The 19,673-nt window shown below is 49.4% G+C and overlaps 1 protein-coding gene across 1 annotated transcript in view; it reads right to left on the bottom strand.

The window, feature by feature from the left end:
• Positions 1-13,370, bottom strand: part of LOC308560563 (uncharacterized protein C1orf94) — a 34,187-nt gene extending 20,817 nt beyond the window's left edge. Inside the window, exon 1 of the mRNA XM_081144575.1 lies at positions 12,846-13,370. Coding sequence (XP_081000701.1) covers positions 12,846-13,174 — 329 coding nt within the window. The 5' untranslated portion in view covers positions 13,175-13,370. The remainder of the gene's footprint in view (positions 1-12,845) is intronic.
• Between the last annotated feature and the right edge of the window lie 6,303 nt (positions 13,371-19,673).

The raw sequence follows: 19,673 nt of genomic DNA, 5'->3' as shown, positions 1-19,673 counted from the left end.
TTGTGTATAAGCACACGCACACTCACACATGCACACAGACACACACACACGTGTCTTTGATGTGCACACACACAGAGGCACACAATGACTCACATATCACTACACAAAGAATGGGGAGTAGAGTCACTGCATCTGAGAGCCAACCTGAATGGGCACAGGCTACAGTTCCAGAGGCTTCGTGCTGTGCTGGACATTAACCCCTTAGTTACAGGCTCCTTACGAGACTCAGGGCTTCTGCAGAAGGGGCTGGGGGCTCAGGGCACTTGGGTGCATGCGGAAGAGCTAAAAGATACAGGAGTGTGTTGCTATTCCAACAACTGAGACAGCTGTGTCTCCTGCCTGTGGCCTCCCCAGGTTGGGAGGTAAAGAGCGGTGCCAGGAAAGAGCAGACTCCAGCCAGAGGGGCCTGGTTGGGAATCACGCACCACCCCTTATTTCGCGTCCCATCCTAGAACCTTGGGGACTCCCCTGCAAGGTGGGTCTGACAGCTACAGCACCCACCCTCCTGGGCAGTGTGAGAACTTGTTGAGATGACCTATGTGCGAGCTCAGCACAGACACCCGTGCACGGGACACAGCCAGCGCGCTGGCCGAGCCTTAGCTAGAGCTGGCTGGCCTGAGGCTCTGGGGGCCAGCAGGGCTGGGGATGGGGCAAGGCCAGTTTCTACCACCACTTTCCTCTCCCCTCCACTCTCTCTCTTCTCTCCCTCTTCCCTGTCCTCTCTCCCGTTCCCTTTCTTTCCTCCTTCCCAGGTCTAGACTCAGTCTACAAATAGGCCTCACCCTGGCGGTGTGTCCACAGGAACCAGTGGAATAAAGAAGTTGCCAATCCACGGCCCCAAGTTTTAGATCCCCCTCTTCATCATCATCCTCAAGGGGAACAGGCGAGTCTTACAGCACAGAAACCAGACATTTGAAGGATCAATTTTTTTCTTTCTCCCCCAAAAAACCTTACAAAGCAAAATATATACCAATAGATTTTCTGAATTAGACTCACTGCAGGCAGGAAGCCAGGTATCCCTCCATATGCTCAAACTTAATCCTCTCCGCACCCCTGGGCAATAAGACAGCATCATCCCCAGTTTATAGATGGGAAAAGTGAGCCTGAAAGAGGCTAAGGATCTTGTCACCAAGAAAGTAAAGAGGCTGGTGTGGGGCTGCCGATGGGTCTGGCTGCTGTCACCACCTCCACTCACCCGCCGCGCTTCCTCTCTAGGGATGTTACCTCAGCAAGGCTTCCCAGCTCCACTCGAAGGCTGGGCTTTGTTCCCCAACCTGAGTGCAGTCAGGGATATCGCTGGGCTCATCCCATCACTCCAGCCTGTGGAGGATCATTGCGGTGAGTCCTGAACCTGTCATCCGTGGCATTAGCTGTCCCTCCCAGGTCCCTGTCAGCTGCATGTCTGATGAGCACCTCTTCTGAGTCTCCTGCCAACTTGTGGATAAAAATGTCGAAAGGGAGAGACCCCAGGGCTGAGCCTTAGGGACACTGCTGGAGACTCCCCCCTGAAACCTGACAGTAATCCTGGATCAACACTTTGAGGGGATAAACCAATCAATCCAGTCACTACCTTCCCATCTCCACTTCTCCAAGGCAGCCTTTGTCCAACGCCCCGCTGCAGTTGAGATTCAGTGCAGTTACAAATCCCTGACGGAGGGTCTGCCGACCTGTCCCCTCCACCCCCATGAAAACAAGAATCGTTTGTTCTTGTTTGTTCTAGAAAAGTGCATGCCTGCAGCTAGGACATTCTCAGAACTCAACTCAAACCATTGCCTCATTTAAACCCTCATGTAGATTCTCATTACACATGGAATAAAATCCAGACTCCTTTCTGATACCCAGGGCACCACATGAAGCAGCCCCACTGCCCACTCTGCTTTAAATCCCCCTCCTTCCAGCCACTCTTGACCTTACTTAAGTTCATTGCAGCCCCAGGGCCTTTGCATGTCCTGGGGAATGTCAGATCATCCCTTGACTGGCTCCTTCTGTCATTCACGTCTTAGTTCAAATTTCACACTCTCAAAGTAGCCTTTCCTGTCCCTTTTCTAAAAGAGTTATTAACGCCCCCCCCCCCCCGCCTGCTTTCTAAGCATTCTCTGCTCCATCAGCTTGTCTAGTTTCCTCCCTAGCACTTATCACCCTCATACACTATCTTTTTATGCCTTTATTCCCCACAACAACATATCCTCCCTGAGGGCCGGGACTGTATCTTTACCACAGAGGCCTGGGGACTAGAACAGCGCCTGGCATTTAACTTCAACTCAGTAAGTATTTGTTGAATAAATGAATGAACTGGCTCATGAAACTTGTCATTTCTTGGAGCTCTTAAAATCAGGAGCTCTGCTGCCAAAGGCTGTCAGACTCCTTGCATGGGTTGCAACCTGTCTGGCTTTGATTCCATTTTCTGTCCTCCCGTCTACGTCCCAACCCTGGCAGATGCCACACAGAACCCGCCTCCTAGCAACCACCTTGGGGCTCACAGAAGACTTTTCAATCTCCTTTCGACTTCGCTGGGATCCACATGAAGCCTGCCTGCCTGCATTTCTGGACTCTACCTTTTCCCCCCTCTTGCTAAGAAGTTTTGCCGATGTTGGCACTTCTCCCGTGCTATTTGCTTTCTCCTTTGGGAAAACCCGTAAAACCTGCCACAAACTATCACAGTGAATCATTCGGGGAGGTTAACGCAGCTCCTGGGCGCTGACAAAGGAAGCGGGAGTCAGAATCGGGGCCGTGGCTCCAGCTGCCACCTCCGCTTTGCCCACCTCCAGAAACGAGGCGTCTGGCGGCTCTGTCCGCGGGTGCTGTGCGTTACTTCTGCACTCGCAGTGTACAGAGTTATGTAAAAATAAAGGCTATTGACTGGCTGGCACCCCTTCCCAGAATAATGAGTAAGCAAGCATGCTGCTAGCTCCCGACAGCAGTTCTGTGTACATGAGAACACAGAGCAAAGATGAAAACTGCTATTCGGCTGAGCCAAACAACAGAAAAATGCGAGCGGGAAATTGTTAGTGCTGCGCGAGGACAGCAAAACAAACATTTTCTTCTCGCCATGGCGTTTCAGGCCATCCACAAACAGGGGACCCCGGCCCGGTGCCCAGGCAACGCGGCTGACGGGAGAGCGAGGCCCGGGGCGGGCCCCGGGTGCCGCCCAGACCCGGGCGGGAAGGGCCTCAGTCCACAGGCCGACCTGGCTGTGGGTGAGACTCTGACTCCCTGCACATCTCCGTGGGCAGAGCAGCGCGGCGTACTGGCCGTGAGCTGAGTTCTAGAGGGAGGCAGAAGCTGGATTCAAATGCCCACCCCTTGGTGGAGCCCTGACCTTAAGCAAGCTGTGTGGGGTCCTAGTTCACGAAACAGGACGAAGGTTTAGTCTTTCTGGAGTGCTAACTACCCAGCCAGGCACCATGCTAAGCACTGTCCATGCAAAACGCTCATTTTAATCCCCACAACAGCCCTGTGGGCTAGTGTGTTGACTGATGACAGTAATGGTCGCATTTGATCACACCTTTGACATCCTGAATCCAGGTTCTCTGGTAATTCCCGCCCATCTTGATTCAAGTAATAGAGTGCTTGGGTATTACGGCGCAGCGTCCTGTTTCTTTTGGGACTCGGCCACCTCCAGGTGAACAAGCCCGGGAGAGCCTGCTGAGGAATGAAACGTCCACAGAGGCAAACCCCAATAGTTGGCCAGACCCAACTGACATGCAGACGTTGGGTAAGCAGCATCCGTGCCCAGCCAAGCCCAGCCCCCAGCAGAACCACCTGGCTGAACCCAGCCCAGCCTCCTGCACTACAGAAATGTGAGCTGGGTCAATAGCGGTTATTTTGAGTCATAAAGCTTTGGGGTGGTCTTTTAAATATCAAAAGCTAACGGATACGGGGAGATATAATTATCCCAGTTTTAAAAATGAAGAAGCCAAGGGATGGGACCATTAGGGAGTTTTCCCGAGGTCACAGAATTAAGAAGGGACAAAGTGATAAACTGAGGCAATTTTGCTCAGATGTCCCTCTCTTACCTGTGAGGCTACTCTGCAAACCAAAGTGAAGTGCTGATGTGAGAATACTGGGCCGCATACCCCAGTGAGGATGGTGAGAAAGGGCTCTCGGAGGAAATGTCGTTTCAGCTGGGGCCTAATGGCTAATCCGCATTTAACAGGGTGAAGGAAGCAAGGAAGAGCTTTGCAGGCACAGGGAACAGCATGTGTGAGGATCACATGGCAGGCAAGAGCTTAGTGCATTGGTGGGACTATGCTAAAGTGGGTGGGGCACATTAACTGGAAGGTGGGGTGGTCACAGGAGGTGAGGTTAGAGATGGTAGGACTCAGAACCTGCCAGGTCTTAGTGATGCTCAAAGATTTTATTCTAAAGGAACAGGAAAGCCATTGGAGGGATTTCAGCAGAGAAGTGTCGGGCTCTGGTTTCTTCCCAGGAGCAATCCAGAGGAGTGACAGGAGGGAACTGAATCTGAGCCAGGCCCTGGAAATCCACTGTGCTCTGTCTGCAGGACCTCTCTGGTGGGGGGCAGGGAGGCTGGGCCCAGGGCCTTCTGAGTGCTCAGACCTCTCCCACCCAGCCCTGCTCCTCCTCTGCTCTCCAGGCCATGGTGGGGATTAAGTGAGATGATGAATGTGAAGGCACTTGGTAAACTGTAGCAGCGCTATGCAAATGTTAGCAGCTCAGACTGAGAGACTGGGTGGTGTAGGGTGCGGGAGAGCGAGAGCCACACCGGCCGCAGGGCTGCAGGCTTGGAGCCCCACTGACCCTTCACAGCCCAGGACCTGGCTGGCTAGGGGTGGAAAGTTGGGGAAGGCTCTGAAATCTCATGGGGATGGTGACACCACCCAGGCTGGGGTTAAAGGAGGTAACACTGTGAAATACCTCAGCTGCCTGGACGCCAAGCCTGGACTTCGTGTTCATCTCATTTCTTAGCAAAGGCCTTTACACAGAGTGGAGTCATTTTTTACAATGTCCCTGGCACACACTTAGAACTCAGTAAAGGTCAGTGTCCTTCCTACCCGCTTTTCTTTGGAACACCTCCTTCTCAAAGCTGCGTCCCTTTAAGCCTGAGGCTCCATCATTTTTTACCCCTAAAGTATCAGAGAACTTTCGATACATATGCACAAGGCATCTCTGGTAGTGCTAGTTTCAAATGCAGGTTCCTAGGCACTCTTGGGAAAATAGCAGTTCATTTGGTCCAGAATGGGGCCCAGGTATCTGCATTCTGAGCAGGTATCTGTCATTCACCCTCTGCCCCCCACTCCCAAGGTTTTAAATGATGCACAGAGAGGCACCAAGCCTGGCGCAAATTTCCCTCCACTTTCCAGCTCCTCCCTGATAGGCAGGTAGAAGTGAGACACCTCCCACCCCACCTCTTCCCTGACCCTCCACCAACAGGAGGGGAAAGGAGAAGCTGAGAAAACAGGACTCAGGCCTGAGTTTGGCCAAGGACTGAAAGAGTTCGGGGGATGAGGGATTCAGTGAGCTGGGGAATGAGACAGAAAATACTGTGGAATAAATACAGCAATAAGGGAGCTTCGGCTGGGAGCTACGGAGTGATTCTTATTGTTCAAATTATCTTTAAAACTTTTCATTTGAATCTGTTTAATAAGAGAAGGCTTACCCTAAGGAAGAGGTATTTTTTTAATGTGACTTGGGAGCTGAATTGGAAATAACGTTGCAACAAAGATATTAAAAAGGGGATTAAACCAAACCACTGGTGGCCCATCTCTGCGGGCTCCCACAACCTGCCACACAAGTCCCGAAACCATAAAATTAAATTAAAAAGGGGGACACGGGACATGGGACATTAATCATGATTCATCTTCCTTTCTCCTCTCATGGTTCCTAGTGCTGAGCAGACATGGAAGGGCTATTCTAAAGGTCTCCTGGTGCCTGGGAAAGACCTCTGGCCTTGGAGCCCCACCAAGTTCACCCTTCCTGCTCTGCCGCATTTGAGCTGGATGACTCTGGGCAAGGTGCCTAACTTCTGTGAGCCTCAGCTTCCTCATCTGTAAAAGGGGAGTAATATGGACCATCTACTGGAAAGTGTTGCTAAGACAATGAGATAAACAGAAAATTAAAATTCAGAGCCTGGCACATATCAGGTGCTCAAGAAAATGTTACTCCCCTTCTCTGCAGCTTAAGGCAGAAGGAGGGGGAAAAACCTTGCAATGTCTTGGCTTATTGATATTCTGTCCCTATGTCACTCAACGCTTCCTCTGATGATCGTGACTCCTTGCTTGGATCCTGGCCACCTCTGGATCTCACTCACCCTCCGTGCAGTGGCATTTTTATAGTTCATCCATCATTCATTTCCTCACTCATTCATATACACTGCATAGTCATCAAATGCCAGGAACTCAGCTGGGTGCTGGGGAGACAGAGATGAGTAAGACACTGCCCTTGCCCTTAAGGAGCCATGTCAAGTGGGGGAGAAGCGTTGTTGCCGCCAGTCAGTGTATAGTTTGTGCCAGGCGACCACCTTATAAGAAACCCCATATCAGATGTGCACCAGCAAACCCAAATGGGACGTTGTGTCTTCCCCTCTGGCCAATGGTCAACATGAGAGCTGGTTCTAAACTGACTCTTCCATTCCATTATCCTCATATAAAGACCCCTCCACTTGGTCTCTCCTGATGAGCTCGCCTTCTTTCTCTTATTCGATGAGTTATGGAAATCAACTGTGATGTTCCCTTTTTGCCCTAGATGCCAAGAATCTCAAAGGAAAATGCCTTCCTCAGCTGAGTAGTTTCCCTTAGCTTAGATGTTTTGGTGCAAAAATCTCCTTTCCCTATTCCATTCTTGGTTACTTAACCCCTGTTATTATCTTTAATAATAACAACAATGATGGTGACAACGGTGGTGATGATGATGCAGATGGTGATGTTGATGGTGATGCTGCTGCTATTGATGATGATGATGATGATGATGAAGCTGGAGTCCTTATCCCAGGTGCTATGTGAGCTTTACATACCTTATTTCATTAACCTCCACAGGAATCCTTCAAGGTGGTTGCTATGACTTTTTCCATTATTCAGATGAAGAAAATGGGGCACAGAAAGTCTGAGTAACATGCTTACAACTAGGAAGTATGCTAAGATTCAAATCCACCTGTCTCCTTATTTTATTGATGTCTGATATTGATATTTTTATCACCCTTAAACCTTTAGGAAAGAGAAGGAATATAATTGTTTCCTAAAATTGAAAAGAGGAACATGGAAGAGGGAGGAAGAAAAAAATTGTTGAACGGGGTGAGCAGTGCAAAATTCAGAGGACGACACACTTATTCCAGGCCTTTAAGGATGGGTAGGGTTTCAATAGACAGGGACATGGGCAAAAGGTATTCCTGGTAGTGAAATAACCTGAGCAAAGGCAAGGAGAGGTGAACCTGCTGGTAGCGCATCTTGGTTACAGAGTGTGTGGAGAAGAGCAGCAAGGTGTGCATCCAGAGGCACAGGCAGGGCCAACTACTGAGACCCTCGGAACCAAGTTAGGGGGTTCAAAAGACAGTGAGGAAGCTGTGGAAGATGCTGTTGATGTGCTTCAGGAAGATACAGCTGCTGAGAGGGGAAGGGCATCCAGGAGGGAAAGGAACCAGACACAGCAAGATGAGATGCTGTAGCGATGGCAGAAGAGTGATGACCAGGGAGACCAGGAGTCAAAGACCATCACGAAGGCGCATGCAGGGTGTATGAGGAGACTGGAAGAGGGAAGGGTTGGGGGGCCTTGGACCTCTGTCTGCCAGCACCATTACCTCTGCTAATTCACGTGACAGCCAGGATGGGGGCGAGTTGATGTCAGTGTGACTGGGGTCACAGGAGAGGCTGAGACTCAGCCCTGGGACACTCAGGGGAAGGAGACACTTGAGTGTTGGGTCCAAGAGAAAAGGATTCCAACCTGAGTCCCAGGGGGTCTCTGAAGTCATTCAAAAAATGTCAAGGGATGTGAGGATGTGTTTCAGGCACAAGGGTACATAGTAGCTTTCCTCAGATTCTCAGAGAGGTGTTTGATCCCTCAAAGGGAGAAAACGCGGGCCTGGAGCATTGGACTCAGGGCTGGCTTCTGCTCTAGGACATCAGTCTAAGTTCCTAACTTGAGTCTTGTCCCTATCATTCCCATCAACAGGTTTCAAGTTTTTTAAAATAATAATAATAATAAATAAAAGTTGGGATATATTCCAAGCAACTTTTCTAGAAAAATAAGACACATCCAATTGTTTAAGTAACAGCAGAACAAAAAAATTGGTTTGTTCCCTGGCACTGAGAAGGCAACTGTGTTTGTTGAATGAATCCATAAATGATGGAATGAACAAATGCCACTTCCCAGTCAAGGCAGTGGAGTCAGTAGGAAATCCAAAAGCCCCCACCTGAGGCTGTGCAGTTGTATGAGGAGGGGGAATGAATAAGTAGGCCTAGAATATGAGCCAGTGAGTGGCTGGCCATGATTCTCTAAGCCCAAATTTAAGACTAATTAAAAGATAACAGAACACAATTCTGGAGTTTAATCGACACTAGACAGAACTATTGATTTCTCCCCAAAAAACAATTTCTTCCTGTTCCTTCTCTACCTCCATAAATGGCACCACCCTCCAACCAGTGGCTCAAGCCAAAACCCTCAAGTCAGCCTTGATGTCTCCTTTTGTGTGCCCCAAACTGTGGCAGGTCTGTTGGCTCTTCTCAAAATACACGCTGAACCTGCCTCCCCAAATACACACTTTTTCCATCCCCGCTGCAACCTCTCTGATCCAGGTACCACCACCTGCCTCACCTGGACTACTGCAGCATCTTCCCAGAGGTCTCCCAACTTCTTCTCCCACATGCCTGCAAATCCTCTCCATGCAGCAGCTGGAGAGATCTTTAAAAATTAGTGAATCTGATCAAATTACACTACCTTCCCCAAAACCTCCAGAGGGTGTCCATAACATGGAGAATCAAATATAAACTCCCACAGTGATCTTCCAGGCTTTCTAAGACCTTGCCTGCCTGCCCCTGATATCACTTGTCCCATGTCCCATCACTCCATATGCCCCAGCCCTGCTGTCCCTTTCTAAGTCACTCTCACCTCAGGGTTTTTGCAGTTGCTCTTCTTTCTGCCTGGACATCCTTCCCTAGATCTTCACCTGACTGGCTCCTTCTGGGTATCCAGGTCTTGGCTCAAATGACCACCTCTTTTAGAGAGTCCTTTCCTGACCACCCCATCTAAAGATGCTCTCCCTAGTAATTTACCTGGTTTTATTTCTATCAGGGCACTCATCTCTATCTGAAATTACTTGCGTTATTTTTATATGTTTATTATTGGTTTCCTCCAACTAGACCACCAGTTCTTTTCACATCTGAAGTTATTCTAGTCTTTTATTTATTTGTTTTCTGTTTCTCTCCCCTACTTGAATGGAAGCTGATGGAGGGCAGGACCCTATCAGCTTCACAGCTCTATCCCACTAGCTCTTAGCACTGTGCCAGGCACATAGCAGATACTTAATAAATATTTGTCGAATGAATAATTGAATGAATAAACTCAAACTGTGCGCACAGAGTGAAGTCAGCTTGGGGAGAAAAGCAAACATGGCATCAGTTGCCATTACCACAAATACAGAATATTAACAGGAAGGATCCAATCTGCACGGATTGGATCATTCCTGGTTCTGGTTGCTGCAAGGCCACAGGACCAGCTGTGTGGGCAGGAAACTGACCAAGCTGGCATATGATGGGACACTTAGAAAACCAGAGAAATTCAGCCTGTAGAAACCAGAAATCCTAGGAGAAATATTGTTGCCATCTTTTAACATCTAAAGGGCAATCGAGAGAAATCGGGGATAGACTTGGTTTGGAGCCCTAAGGGCAGAATCCAGATCAATGGGTATTAGTCTGATAGAGACAGATTTCAGTGGTCCATTGACAGTAGGGTCCATCACAAGGGAAAGAACTATTTTAGGAAGTGGTGAGCTCCCCATTTGAGAAAGTGTAAAAGTCGATAACCACTTGGCAAGGATCTTGATTGAGGAGGGACTCAAGCAGCACAAAATGGCCTCGAAGGTCCCTTTCAAACTTGAGATGTTTGCGTTTCTGAAATACATAGAGACGAAGTCAAGAAAAAAATTTCTACCTAACAAGAGTTCTAGAATGTACTCATCTAGCTGCCCGGTAGTGGAAAACATCACCAAAACCAGGTCTACCAATTATGTAGTGAGTAGGAAGACTGGCTGAGAGGGGTCCTGAGGGCCTGAAGCCAGCCCAAAACACACTGGACAGCGCCCTGGATTTGAAATCTGTTATCTATACATGATCATTCAAATATGGCACTGCCAAATATTCTGACTATCCCAAAAGATGCCTCAATTTCTAGGAGAAGGTAGCCAACACTACCACAGGGTGGCTAAGCCAGTCCTGGGCCTGCTTTCTGAAACTCCACCACTTCTAACTGTAGGGCCGTGGGCAAAGAAATTAACCCCTCCAAACCTGTCCCTTCCTGTGTAAAAGGATTTCACTTCAAAACAGGGGAAGGAGAAACTGAAACGAGAATGGTGCAAATTTGATCACAAAACTCAGTGGCAGACATATAGACATTCACTATACTATTCTATTTGATACATTTGAAAATTTGCATAATAAAAAGTGAAAAGAGGGGGAATTTAAAATAGTGCCTACCCCCACCCCCACCCCAGAAAATAATTGTAGGGCTTGAAGAAATCATCATCATCATCATCATTATCATGATGAGGAATTTTTGCAAATCCTAGTTATTACCAGGAATGTTTAAATATCTCCTTTAATCATCCCAACCACCCTATGAAGTGCACAGTAATCATCTCCATTTGGCAGATGAGGAAACTGAAGCTCGCATAAATTAGACCAATCCCGCAGCTGGCACAGAGCTGCATGGCGATCTGAAACCAGAGCTATCTGGCTCCACCATCGCAGCTGCCTTTTTCAAGAATAGCTCATTGTGTTCTGCTTGGTTGATATCTACCCGATTATGACACCGTTTATTCATCTAAGTCAGTGGTTTCCCAGCTCTTTTCTCAGTAGCAGAACCTTTTTATTTCAAGCGCAGTCTTTACTCAGAACTCCAGTGAGTAAAAGCTATAAAAGCAGAACAGCTCTGGCTGAAGGGGCGATTGGGGCCCAGCCGCCAGGCCACTCGACTCCAGGTGACCCCTGCAGCACCCTAGGGTCTAGGAGCATAGTGTGAAAACTCTAGATTGAAGCCAACAACAACAACAACAACAACAACAACAACAAACCCAATCCCGAGAATGGCATTTAAGGAGAGCCTCATTTGTATAATGCAGTTTTCAGTCTCCTGCCTCCCATCACATTGGGTCCTCATTATCACCTCTGAGGTGGACAAGGCAGGGCATATCATCCTCAATTTGCAGATGAGAAAAACAAGCCAAATGGAATTAAGCAACTGGCCAAAGGTGCGTCAGTTCACTTTTCGGCCAAGTGCAGACTGGAAGTAGAGTGTGTCTCCATTAACTAGGTGTGACCTGGCAGAGAGGGTGCCATCTACTGGAAATTGCCACTGACTCTGGTTCACCAAGTGGACAATTAGCTCCTTGACCATTGAGAGCCTGACTACAGCCCCATGGGTCCCCTGCCAAGACCCTGTCCCAAAGCAGATGGCAATGGTCAGGGGAGAGGTGGTTCAGTGCCACCATAGGGCTGGACGGCAAGATTTTGGCGGTAGTCAAGCCATTCTTATCCCCACCATATTGTGCTGAGCCCAGGGCAGGGAAAGCAGTAACAGCCAACGTGCCCTCCACCTTTGTCTGCAGCCCCAAAAGGGACAGCAGGTAGTGCAGGCCTGGGTGGCAGTTACACGCTGCCTTCTTTAAAGCTCTTGCCTGGAAATCCCTGAAACTGGATGCAGCTGCAAATTGCCTGAACGGTCCCCTCACTCCAGAGCAGCTCTGAACTGAGCTGGAGCATGTGTTGGAACAGTCAACACTTAATTATCACTTAGTCTTTAATTGGTACTTAATTATTAACACGTAATCCATCTGTAAAATGGGGACACTAATACCTGTCTCATAGGGGCTCTGGGAGGGTTAATTAATGTTTGCGGCCCATTTTGAAGATGAAAAGCATCGAACAAGTGCTCAACGGCGACACCAATAAGTGCGGCAAATTTCCTTGCTTTTCCTAACGAGGGCTCCTCTTCCTCAACTTGTGTATATCCATCCCCCACAATATCTGCCCCTCCTTGCCCTGGTGGGAAACATTTAGCTCTGTGTTTCCCAGACACAGGGTTTCCCAAGCAGGAAACGGGCTATTTCCAGCCATCTCCCCACACTTTAATTTTCTATTATGTCCTCTGAATATGTCAGTGCCTTCCCAGTAAATATTTTGATGTGCGCTCTTGCAGCAGCTTCTGTGGAGTCTGAATGGGACAGCTGCTCCCGGTATTAGGGAATTCCAGATGTGGTTTAAATCCACCAGACTCCTCTGTGCCAATGCCTAGCCTTTGGAGGTGGGAGGGGGAAAGAATCTTCCAGTTGCCTTTGGGGAAAGCCATGGTCATCTAACCCTCGGCCCTGGCTTGGGTGGTTTTTCAAGGTCCTCAGGTTCCCATGTCATTGTTTATGCTTTTAAGATGAGAACTATCCCCTCAGTGGGCTGGTGAAGAGGCAGCAGAAAGAGGACCTTGGCCTGGCCCTTCACCCAGGTAACTCTGGGACCCTACTTAACGCTCCTATAAAGATTGAACAAAGGACTATGGGGGAGGGGAGAAAAAGTATACAGCCTTTAGGGTTTAACCAGACTGAAGAACTGGCCAGAACGTTCCCCCAGGTCTGACCTCATCTCCTCCCTCCTCCCTTGGTGCCAGCCCTGTAGGGGGTCACTCACTCTTCTTGGAAGCTGAGCCCGGTGTTTGCCGGAGTCCCAGCCACGGGGCCAGAGAGCTGCTCCTTCAAGGTGGAGGGCTGCAAGGCCTCGGGCAGGCCCTGGACTCTCTTCCAGATTTCATGGCAGGTCTTGTCTAGGCTGTCTTGGGGTGTGTCCTGGTGGATCCAGATGTATCTGGGGAATGGGCCCAGGGCGGAGGGGCGCCTGGCCACCAGGGTGGAGGAGGGAGGGAGCCCGTTTCCACTGGCCATCTTCCTCCTGTCTTTCCGGAAGCCCCTCTGTCCCCCCAGGGCGCGAAGGCAGGGAGACCATCCACCACCGCCCTTCATTCACCAGAGCGGGCGGTGAGGCCGGGGCAGCAGCAGTTCGGTTCTGGCCGGCTGGCGCTCCAGCAGGTGACTGTTCAGGGGCCTCCGACCTGTGTGCCGGCGGTGGATGGGGGTTGGCTTTCTTTTGGGGAGGGGGGGCTTGTTTTGATTTGTTTTGATTTGCTCTTTTCTGACTATTGTCCCTCTCCCCCTCTCCCTGAGAAGAAAATATTTAAAAGTCAACAAAAACCAGTAGCTTAGTAACCTTGGAACCCCCCGGAGCTCAGGAACCAGGCGCCTGGGTGGGCAGAAGGACATCTGGGAACAGGTGGAGGTGGGAGGGCGGGCTCTCCCACAATCCCTGGCACGCCCGATGCCACACACCTGTGACACCTCGCAGCGCCTGGGCTCAGCCCATGCTCACCCGCGTACCCTGGAGGAGGACTGGGGGAGGGGCGGCACTGCGCTGGGCGCCTTGAGGGCTGGAGCCCTCCACCCGGCTCTCACAGGCGCCTTCCCAGGGACCCCCGCGCACCCCGCGGGCCAACGGCCTCTCCGCGGCCCGCCCGCCGCGCCCCGCCCCGCTCCCCCGCCCGGCCCCCCACAGCGCCCCGCAGGAAAGCGCCCCGCGTCCGGAGCCCACGCCTCCCCAGGCCCCAGGCCGGCGCCCCCAGCGGACACCTGCCACGCCCCGCGGCCACGCCTTAAAAGGGGGCAGCCCTGCGCGCCCGAGGCTCCCACCCTCCCCGCCGGGCGCTGGAATCCCTCCGCGGGGTCAAACGCAACGGCTGGGAGCGCCGGGCGCCCGGTTCCGGCTGCCCGGCCCCCGGTGGGCTGGGCCTGAGGTGGGGCGCAGGGGACCCCAGAGCGCTTTCCCGTCTTGGAAGTGGAGGGCACCGCACCCCTGCCTGGCCCGCCGCCGGGCGCAAACCTCAGCGCCCGCCGGGGCCCTGCGCCCGGTCGCCCCAGCTCACCTCTGACCGCCGTTTGTGTGGCGCTGACCGTGCGCCCGGCGCCCGGCTTTCCGCGCGGTCACATGCGATCGAAACAAGCTCACGAAGTTGGTGCCATTGCTTTTCAGGGTTCTACACTTGAGGAAACCGAGCGCCAAAGTCATAAAGGGGTGTGTCCAAGGCCCATCAGGAGGGAGGAGCTGCAGAGCCTCTCCCCGGCCTGCACCCCACCCCCATTCCCCCTCCCCCTCCCCACCTGATCCCAGGCTCTCAGCCACCAGACAGACCATCCCCTCCTGCCTGGGTTCAGGGGCCCCGGGGGTGGGCGTGGGGGTCAGACACGGAGGTGCAGGGAGGAAGGCCAAGTTACCTGTGTGCTGCTCAGTGGGCTCCTCCCCTCTCTGAAGGGGCTGAACTCAGAACTCACACAGAGGTCTCTCCGTCTGGGATCTTTGGCCCCAGGAGCCAGTGGTTGTGTCTTCGGTTTTTCCCCAGCAAAGCAAGAGCAGGAGGCGGGCAGGAAGAATGCATGTGAGCAGAGGAGATGGCAGCCCGTAGAGGGAGGGTTCAGTCCGGACACTGCCTCTTCCTCCTACCTGTGTGACTCTAACGACTCTCTTCACTCCCCCCATCCTCCTGCGTTCGTTTCTCAAACACTGACGCTGCCCTTCCTCTGTGCCAGGTGAGTTGCTGGGCCCTGAGGAAGCCTGGAGGTGAATGAAACGGGTGTCGCCCCTGCTCTCCTGGAGCCTACATTCTAGTGCAGGGAGAGAGACCACACACTCGCAAGGCAAGTAAATGGGCAGCTATCAGAGCTAACAGAAGGGCTCAGGTGGGAGCTCCCCAGCAGAGCAAGACAGTGGGGAGAGGAATAGCAGCAGCTGCAGGTGGTGGTCCAGGCAGGCCTCCTAGAGGAGGCAACATTGGAGAGGAAACAGAAGGATGAGAAGGAATTCTTTTCTCTAAAATGATGTTAATAAATTATTACAAAGATCACACTTATGGCACCTAGTAGGCACTCAATGAATATGTGTTGGATAAATTAATAGTATACTGTATGAAAGGTGCTGGGCATACAGTAGGTGCCCAATACACAACCTTGCTCTTTACAGAAGGCCTAAGTTCCTGGAAATGTTGACTAAATTTTGAAACCCGAGCTTCATTCCCCTTTGATTTTCATTATAAAAATTGAAGATGTGTTCCTTTGGGGAAAATTCCGAGGACCTAGACTGAATAAAATTATAGTTAAGAATGTCGAAAAACCTTTTAAAATAGTGTATTTAAAGGGAAAGTGATCATTTCTGATGAAATATTAATAGTTCGGAAAATGTCACTCAGTGTTTGTGCTGCCTGGCATTTGGTTGGCTAACACCCATGTTTGGAGGAGAGCTCCAGCATCCCTGCACCGCCCAGGCCAGAGGATTCTGGAAAGTGAGCCAGCTCACTACAACATACAGCAGGGGTGGGGAACAAAGACAGGGCATGTTTCTTGGAGCTGTTTCTAAAAGATTCTGCAAAACACTGAAGTGACATACTTAGAAACAGTATAAAGCTATGTCCAATATGGTAGCCACTAGCCACATGTGTAAATTAAATGTTAAAATGTAATTAAAATGTAAATTAAATTAAGAATTCAGTTCTTTAGTTACATTAGCCACATTTCAAGTGCCACATGTGGCTTGTGGCTACCATATTGGACAGTACAGAGAATATGTTCATTATCACAAACCAAATAGACTCTAGAACCAGACTACATGGGTTCAAATTCTGAGTTCACATTTTCTGGCAATGCTGGCTTAGGCAGGTTACTCTGTGCCTTGGTGTATTAGTTTGCTAGGGCTGCCATAAAAAGGTACTACAGATGGATGGCTTAAACAACAGGAATTTATTTCCTCACAGTTCTGGAGGCTGGAAGTCTAAGATCAAGGTGTCGGCAGGGTTGGTTTCTTCTGAAGCTTTTCTCAGCTTATAGACTTCCTCTTCTCCTTGTGTCCTCACATTGTCTTCCTTCTGTGCATATTGTTTTCTCATCTCTTCTTAGAAGGACACCAGTTGTAATGGATTACAACCCATTTTACCTTAAAACCACTCTTTAAAGACCCTATCTCCAAATAGTCACATTTGGAGGTACTGGGGGTTAGGACTACAACATATGAAATTGGGGGCAGATGCCACTCAGTTCACAGCACTTAGTCTTCTCATCTGTAAAATGGGATGTTAATTTAAAAACACCTGTCTTGTAGTATTGTTGTAGATGTTTTATTACTTAGTAATTACTTAACACATGGAAAGCCCCAAGAACCACACCTAGTGCATAAAAAGTGCTGTATCTTAGTTTCCTTGATGATTACATTGAAATGTGTGCCACTGGAGTTTTTAAATAGCAGATTTTGTGCTATGCGTAGAGAGGAAAGAACTTTAGCTGTACTGTGAAATTACTCTGTAATGGAGGAATGGGCTCAAATCATCAACTAAACCTTTTTATGGGTGAAGATTGTGCAGGGTGTGGGCCTGGGAGATGATAAGACCTCTAGTCTAGACACTGTCACAGGCTAATGAGAACAAAGCATTCCATAGGTGCCTGGTACACAGCAGGTGTGGGGAAAACTGTGTTCAGTCCCATCTCTGTTCAGCACGTAATGTTCCTACAGCCCACAGATATCTATGTGCCCAGTAGCGCTCAGGGTACTGAAGACAAGGTAATGAAGAAATTAGGCCTCGCCCCTGCCTTTTTTAGAGCTTGAAGTGGTCATGGGCACTGTTACATCTACTAATTATATTTAGTTTGGAAAAATTCTTAAATTACCCCTTATTGCCCCTCTTATCCTGGACAGGCTGTATAATCTCTTAGACCTCAGTTTGCTTATCTGTGAAATAGGGATAATACAATAGCGACCTTGTAGGGTTGTTTGGGACCACTGAGGCAATACACATACAGTGCTTATAATACTCAGTCTGGCACATGATGGAAAATTCTGAAAAGAGCATGGCACTGGGCTCTTTCAAGTTCTTCATAGGCCCTGAGCCTCGTAGCCCTGTCCCTCATCTAACAGACTTTAAACACATCTGCCTCCCACCATAAATATAACTTTTCGGCCGTGAAAGAAAATGGAAAAGAGTTTTGCCATTTTTGCTTTTGAAAATGTTTGGCCAGAAGTAATTTATTTAATGTATGGTCCGCTATGATTTCTCACCAATCTCGGTGCTTACCCAGGAAACTTTGCACAGTGCGAAAACTCCAACCTACAAATTGTCATCAAAGGTAATGAAATGTTTATGAAGATTAAATTCCACAGTTAATGAAGTTGACATAATGTTGCATTTTGCCTTTAATGAAATATTTACTGATTTCGACGTTGCAGTTTTCTTCTTTGTGTTGTGAAGCTGATCGTAATGTTTTCAGGCCTCAAACTTTTTGTAGACCACTGAAAACCACAGCGGCCCCTTTTTACCATATTGATGATGCCTAATGGGCAGGTGGTGTAAACTCTTAGTTTGTGTCAAACTGCCCAGAGGTGAGGCCCATGCAGAGGGAGATTTCAGGCAATTCTTCCTGAAGGAAAAAAATATTAGAACTGGCTGGAGTGGCTCAGTTGGTTGAGCGTTGTCCTGTGCACCAAAAGGACAGTGGTTGGATTCCTGGTCAGGGCATATACCCAGGTTGCAGGTTCGATCCCTAGTTCCGGCATGTGCAGGAGGCAAATGATCAATGTTTCTCTCTCATGTTGATGTTTCACTCTCTCTCCCCTCTCCCTTCCTCTCTCTCTCTCTCAAATCAATAAAAATGTATTTAAATATATATCATAACTGGAGGGAGAGGAGGGTGCAGCCATGGGAGTAGGGCTCCCCTGGATGTTGTCCCAGCCACTGGACACCTCTGTGGAGCAGCCAGCCATTTCCAGGACTTTGACAAGGACACCAATATTCTAGAAGCAAAGCTGTGACTCTGTGGTTCCTCTCTCCTGGCAATACCATCAGCCACCCCTACCATTTCCCAAGGGATCTCACCCCTTATTGTTGCCTCCATTTGTTGCCCACGTGGGAGGACACTGTGAAGAGCTTAGGAGGTAGCAGCTGACACTCTTGACTTTGAATTCCTGCCCTGTTACTCACTAAAGGTAGCTTTGCACATGCTTAACTTCTCTAGCATTTCATCATCTGCAAAACCATAAAGACAATAGACAGATTCAGAGAGGGAGAGGTTCACCTAGGGATATCCATGTAAAGTTCTCAGCACAGTGCCTGGCTCACAGCGTGCCCTCAACAAAAGATACTGATTATCGTGGTTATTATTAGCTATTGATATGAAATGGTAGCCTATGAGCTCTCCATTTAAAGTTGGGGAAAAGGAAGGCCATGGTTGGTGCAGGGAAAGAATATGACTTGTGTGTGAAGGCCCAGAAATGTGGCAACAGAGTCAGAATCCAGTTGGCTTTTTGCCGCCTCCTTTGGCCTTGCTGCCAGACCCCTGCCATGACAGGTGCCCCAAGCACGCCTGGAGAGGCTCTGTATGGGGTGCCTATCAACTAGAAGCTTGGTGTGCCGCCCTTCCTTCCATAACTTCCACGCCAGCATGTTGGTCACCAGTATGCATTCCAATATGCATACCAGCTGACTGCTGAGATGTTTTGAGGTAGCTTTCAGATTAAAAAGTAAAAATTATGGCATCAAAGAATAAGCAAAAACTGCCTCCATCTAAAGAAAGCAGAGTTGCTACTTTCAGGCACCTAAATTGGTCAGAGCACATGGAGAGAGTAAGGTAATAAAACTGGGCATCCCTATTTGTCAGCCAAAGCAAAAATGGAAACATATTGGAAGACAGAAAATACACGTCTTCATCTGCAGAGACAGAATGTTTCCTGGAAATCACCCCAAGCATGAATTTATCATGAGCCCTTTCATAAAGGACACGGAGTGACATAGTGGGCAATATATTCAATTCTGTTTTCATAAAGACAGAAATGCCATTACGTTGGTCAGTTTCTCACATCAGGGTCCTCTGAAGACACCATAACGTTAAATCATAACTCAGAGAAGGCACTTCTTTAAGGAACTCAGAGAGTGAAGTCTAGGAGAGACACCTTTGGGTCCATTCCACAGATATTACTGAGCACCTGCTCAAGCATCCATCCATCTATCCATCCAGCAAAGATCTACTGAATGCCCACCATGTCCCAGGCACTCTGAATGGCACTGGTGAAGGCTGCTTGTAAGAGCAGACACCTGGACTGAGTTTTGAAGGACAAACAGGAAAATGCCGGACACAGGAGGAGAAAATCGTTCCAGGCAGAGGGAGCAGCGTGCAGAGAGGCCCGGAGGCAGAGGGAAAGCATGGCCCAGTTCAGGAGTGCAGGGGCCCCCAAATGGCTAGAGCACCGTGGCTGGGGAGTGTGGAAACAGGAGGCTAAAGGGGCAGGCAGAGGCAGGTCAGGGGGCTCTTGCAGGGAGGGTCTAGCAGGGAGCTTGGATTTCCCTCTGTAGGCTATGGGGAAACAGCTGGGGAAGTCAAGGGAGCTGTGCAATCAGGTTAGTGTTTTAAAAGATAAACTGGTGGCAAAGAGGAAGAC

This window comes from Miniopterus schreibersii, assembly GCF_964146895.1.
Source record: "Miniopterus schreibersii genome assembly, chromosome: 8".
Lineage (NCBI taxonomy): Eukaryota > Metazoa > Chordata > Mammalia > Chiroptera > Miniopteridae > Miniopterus > Miniopterus schreibersii.
This window is presented reverse-complemented; position numbering and strand designations above follow the sequence as displayed.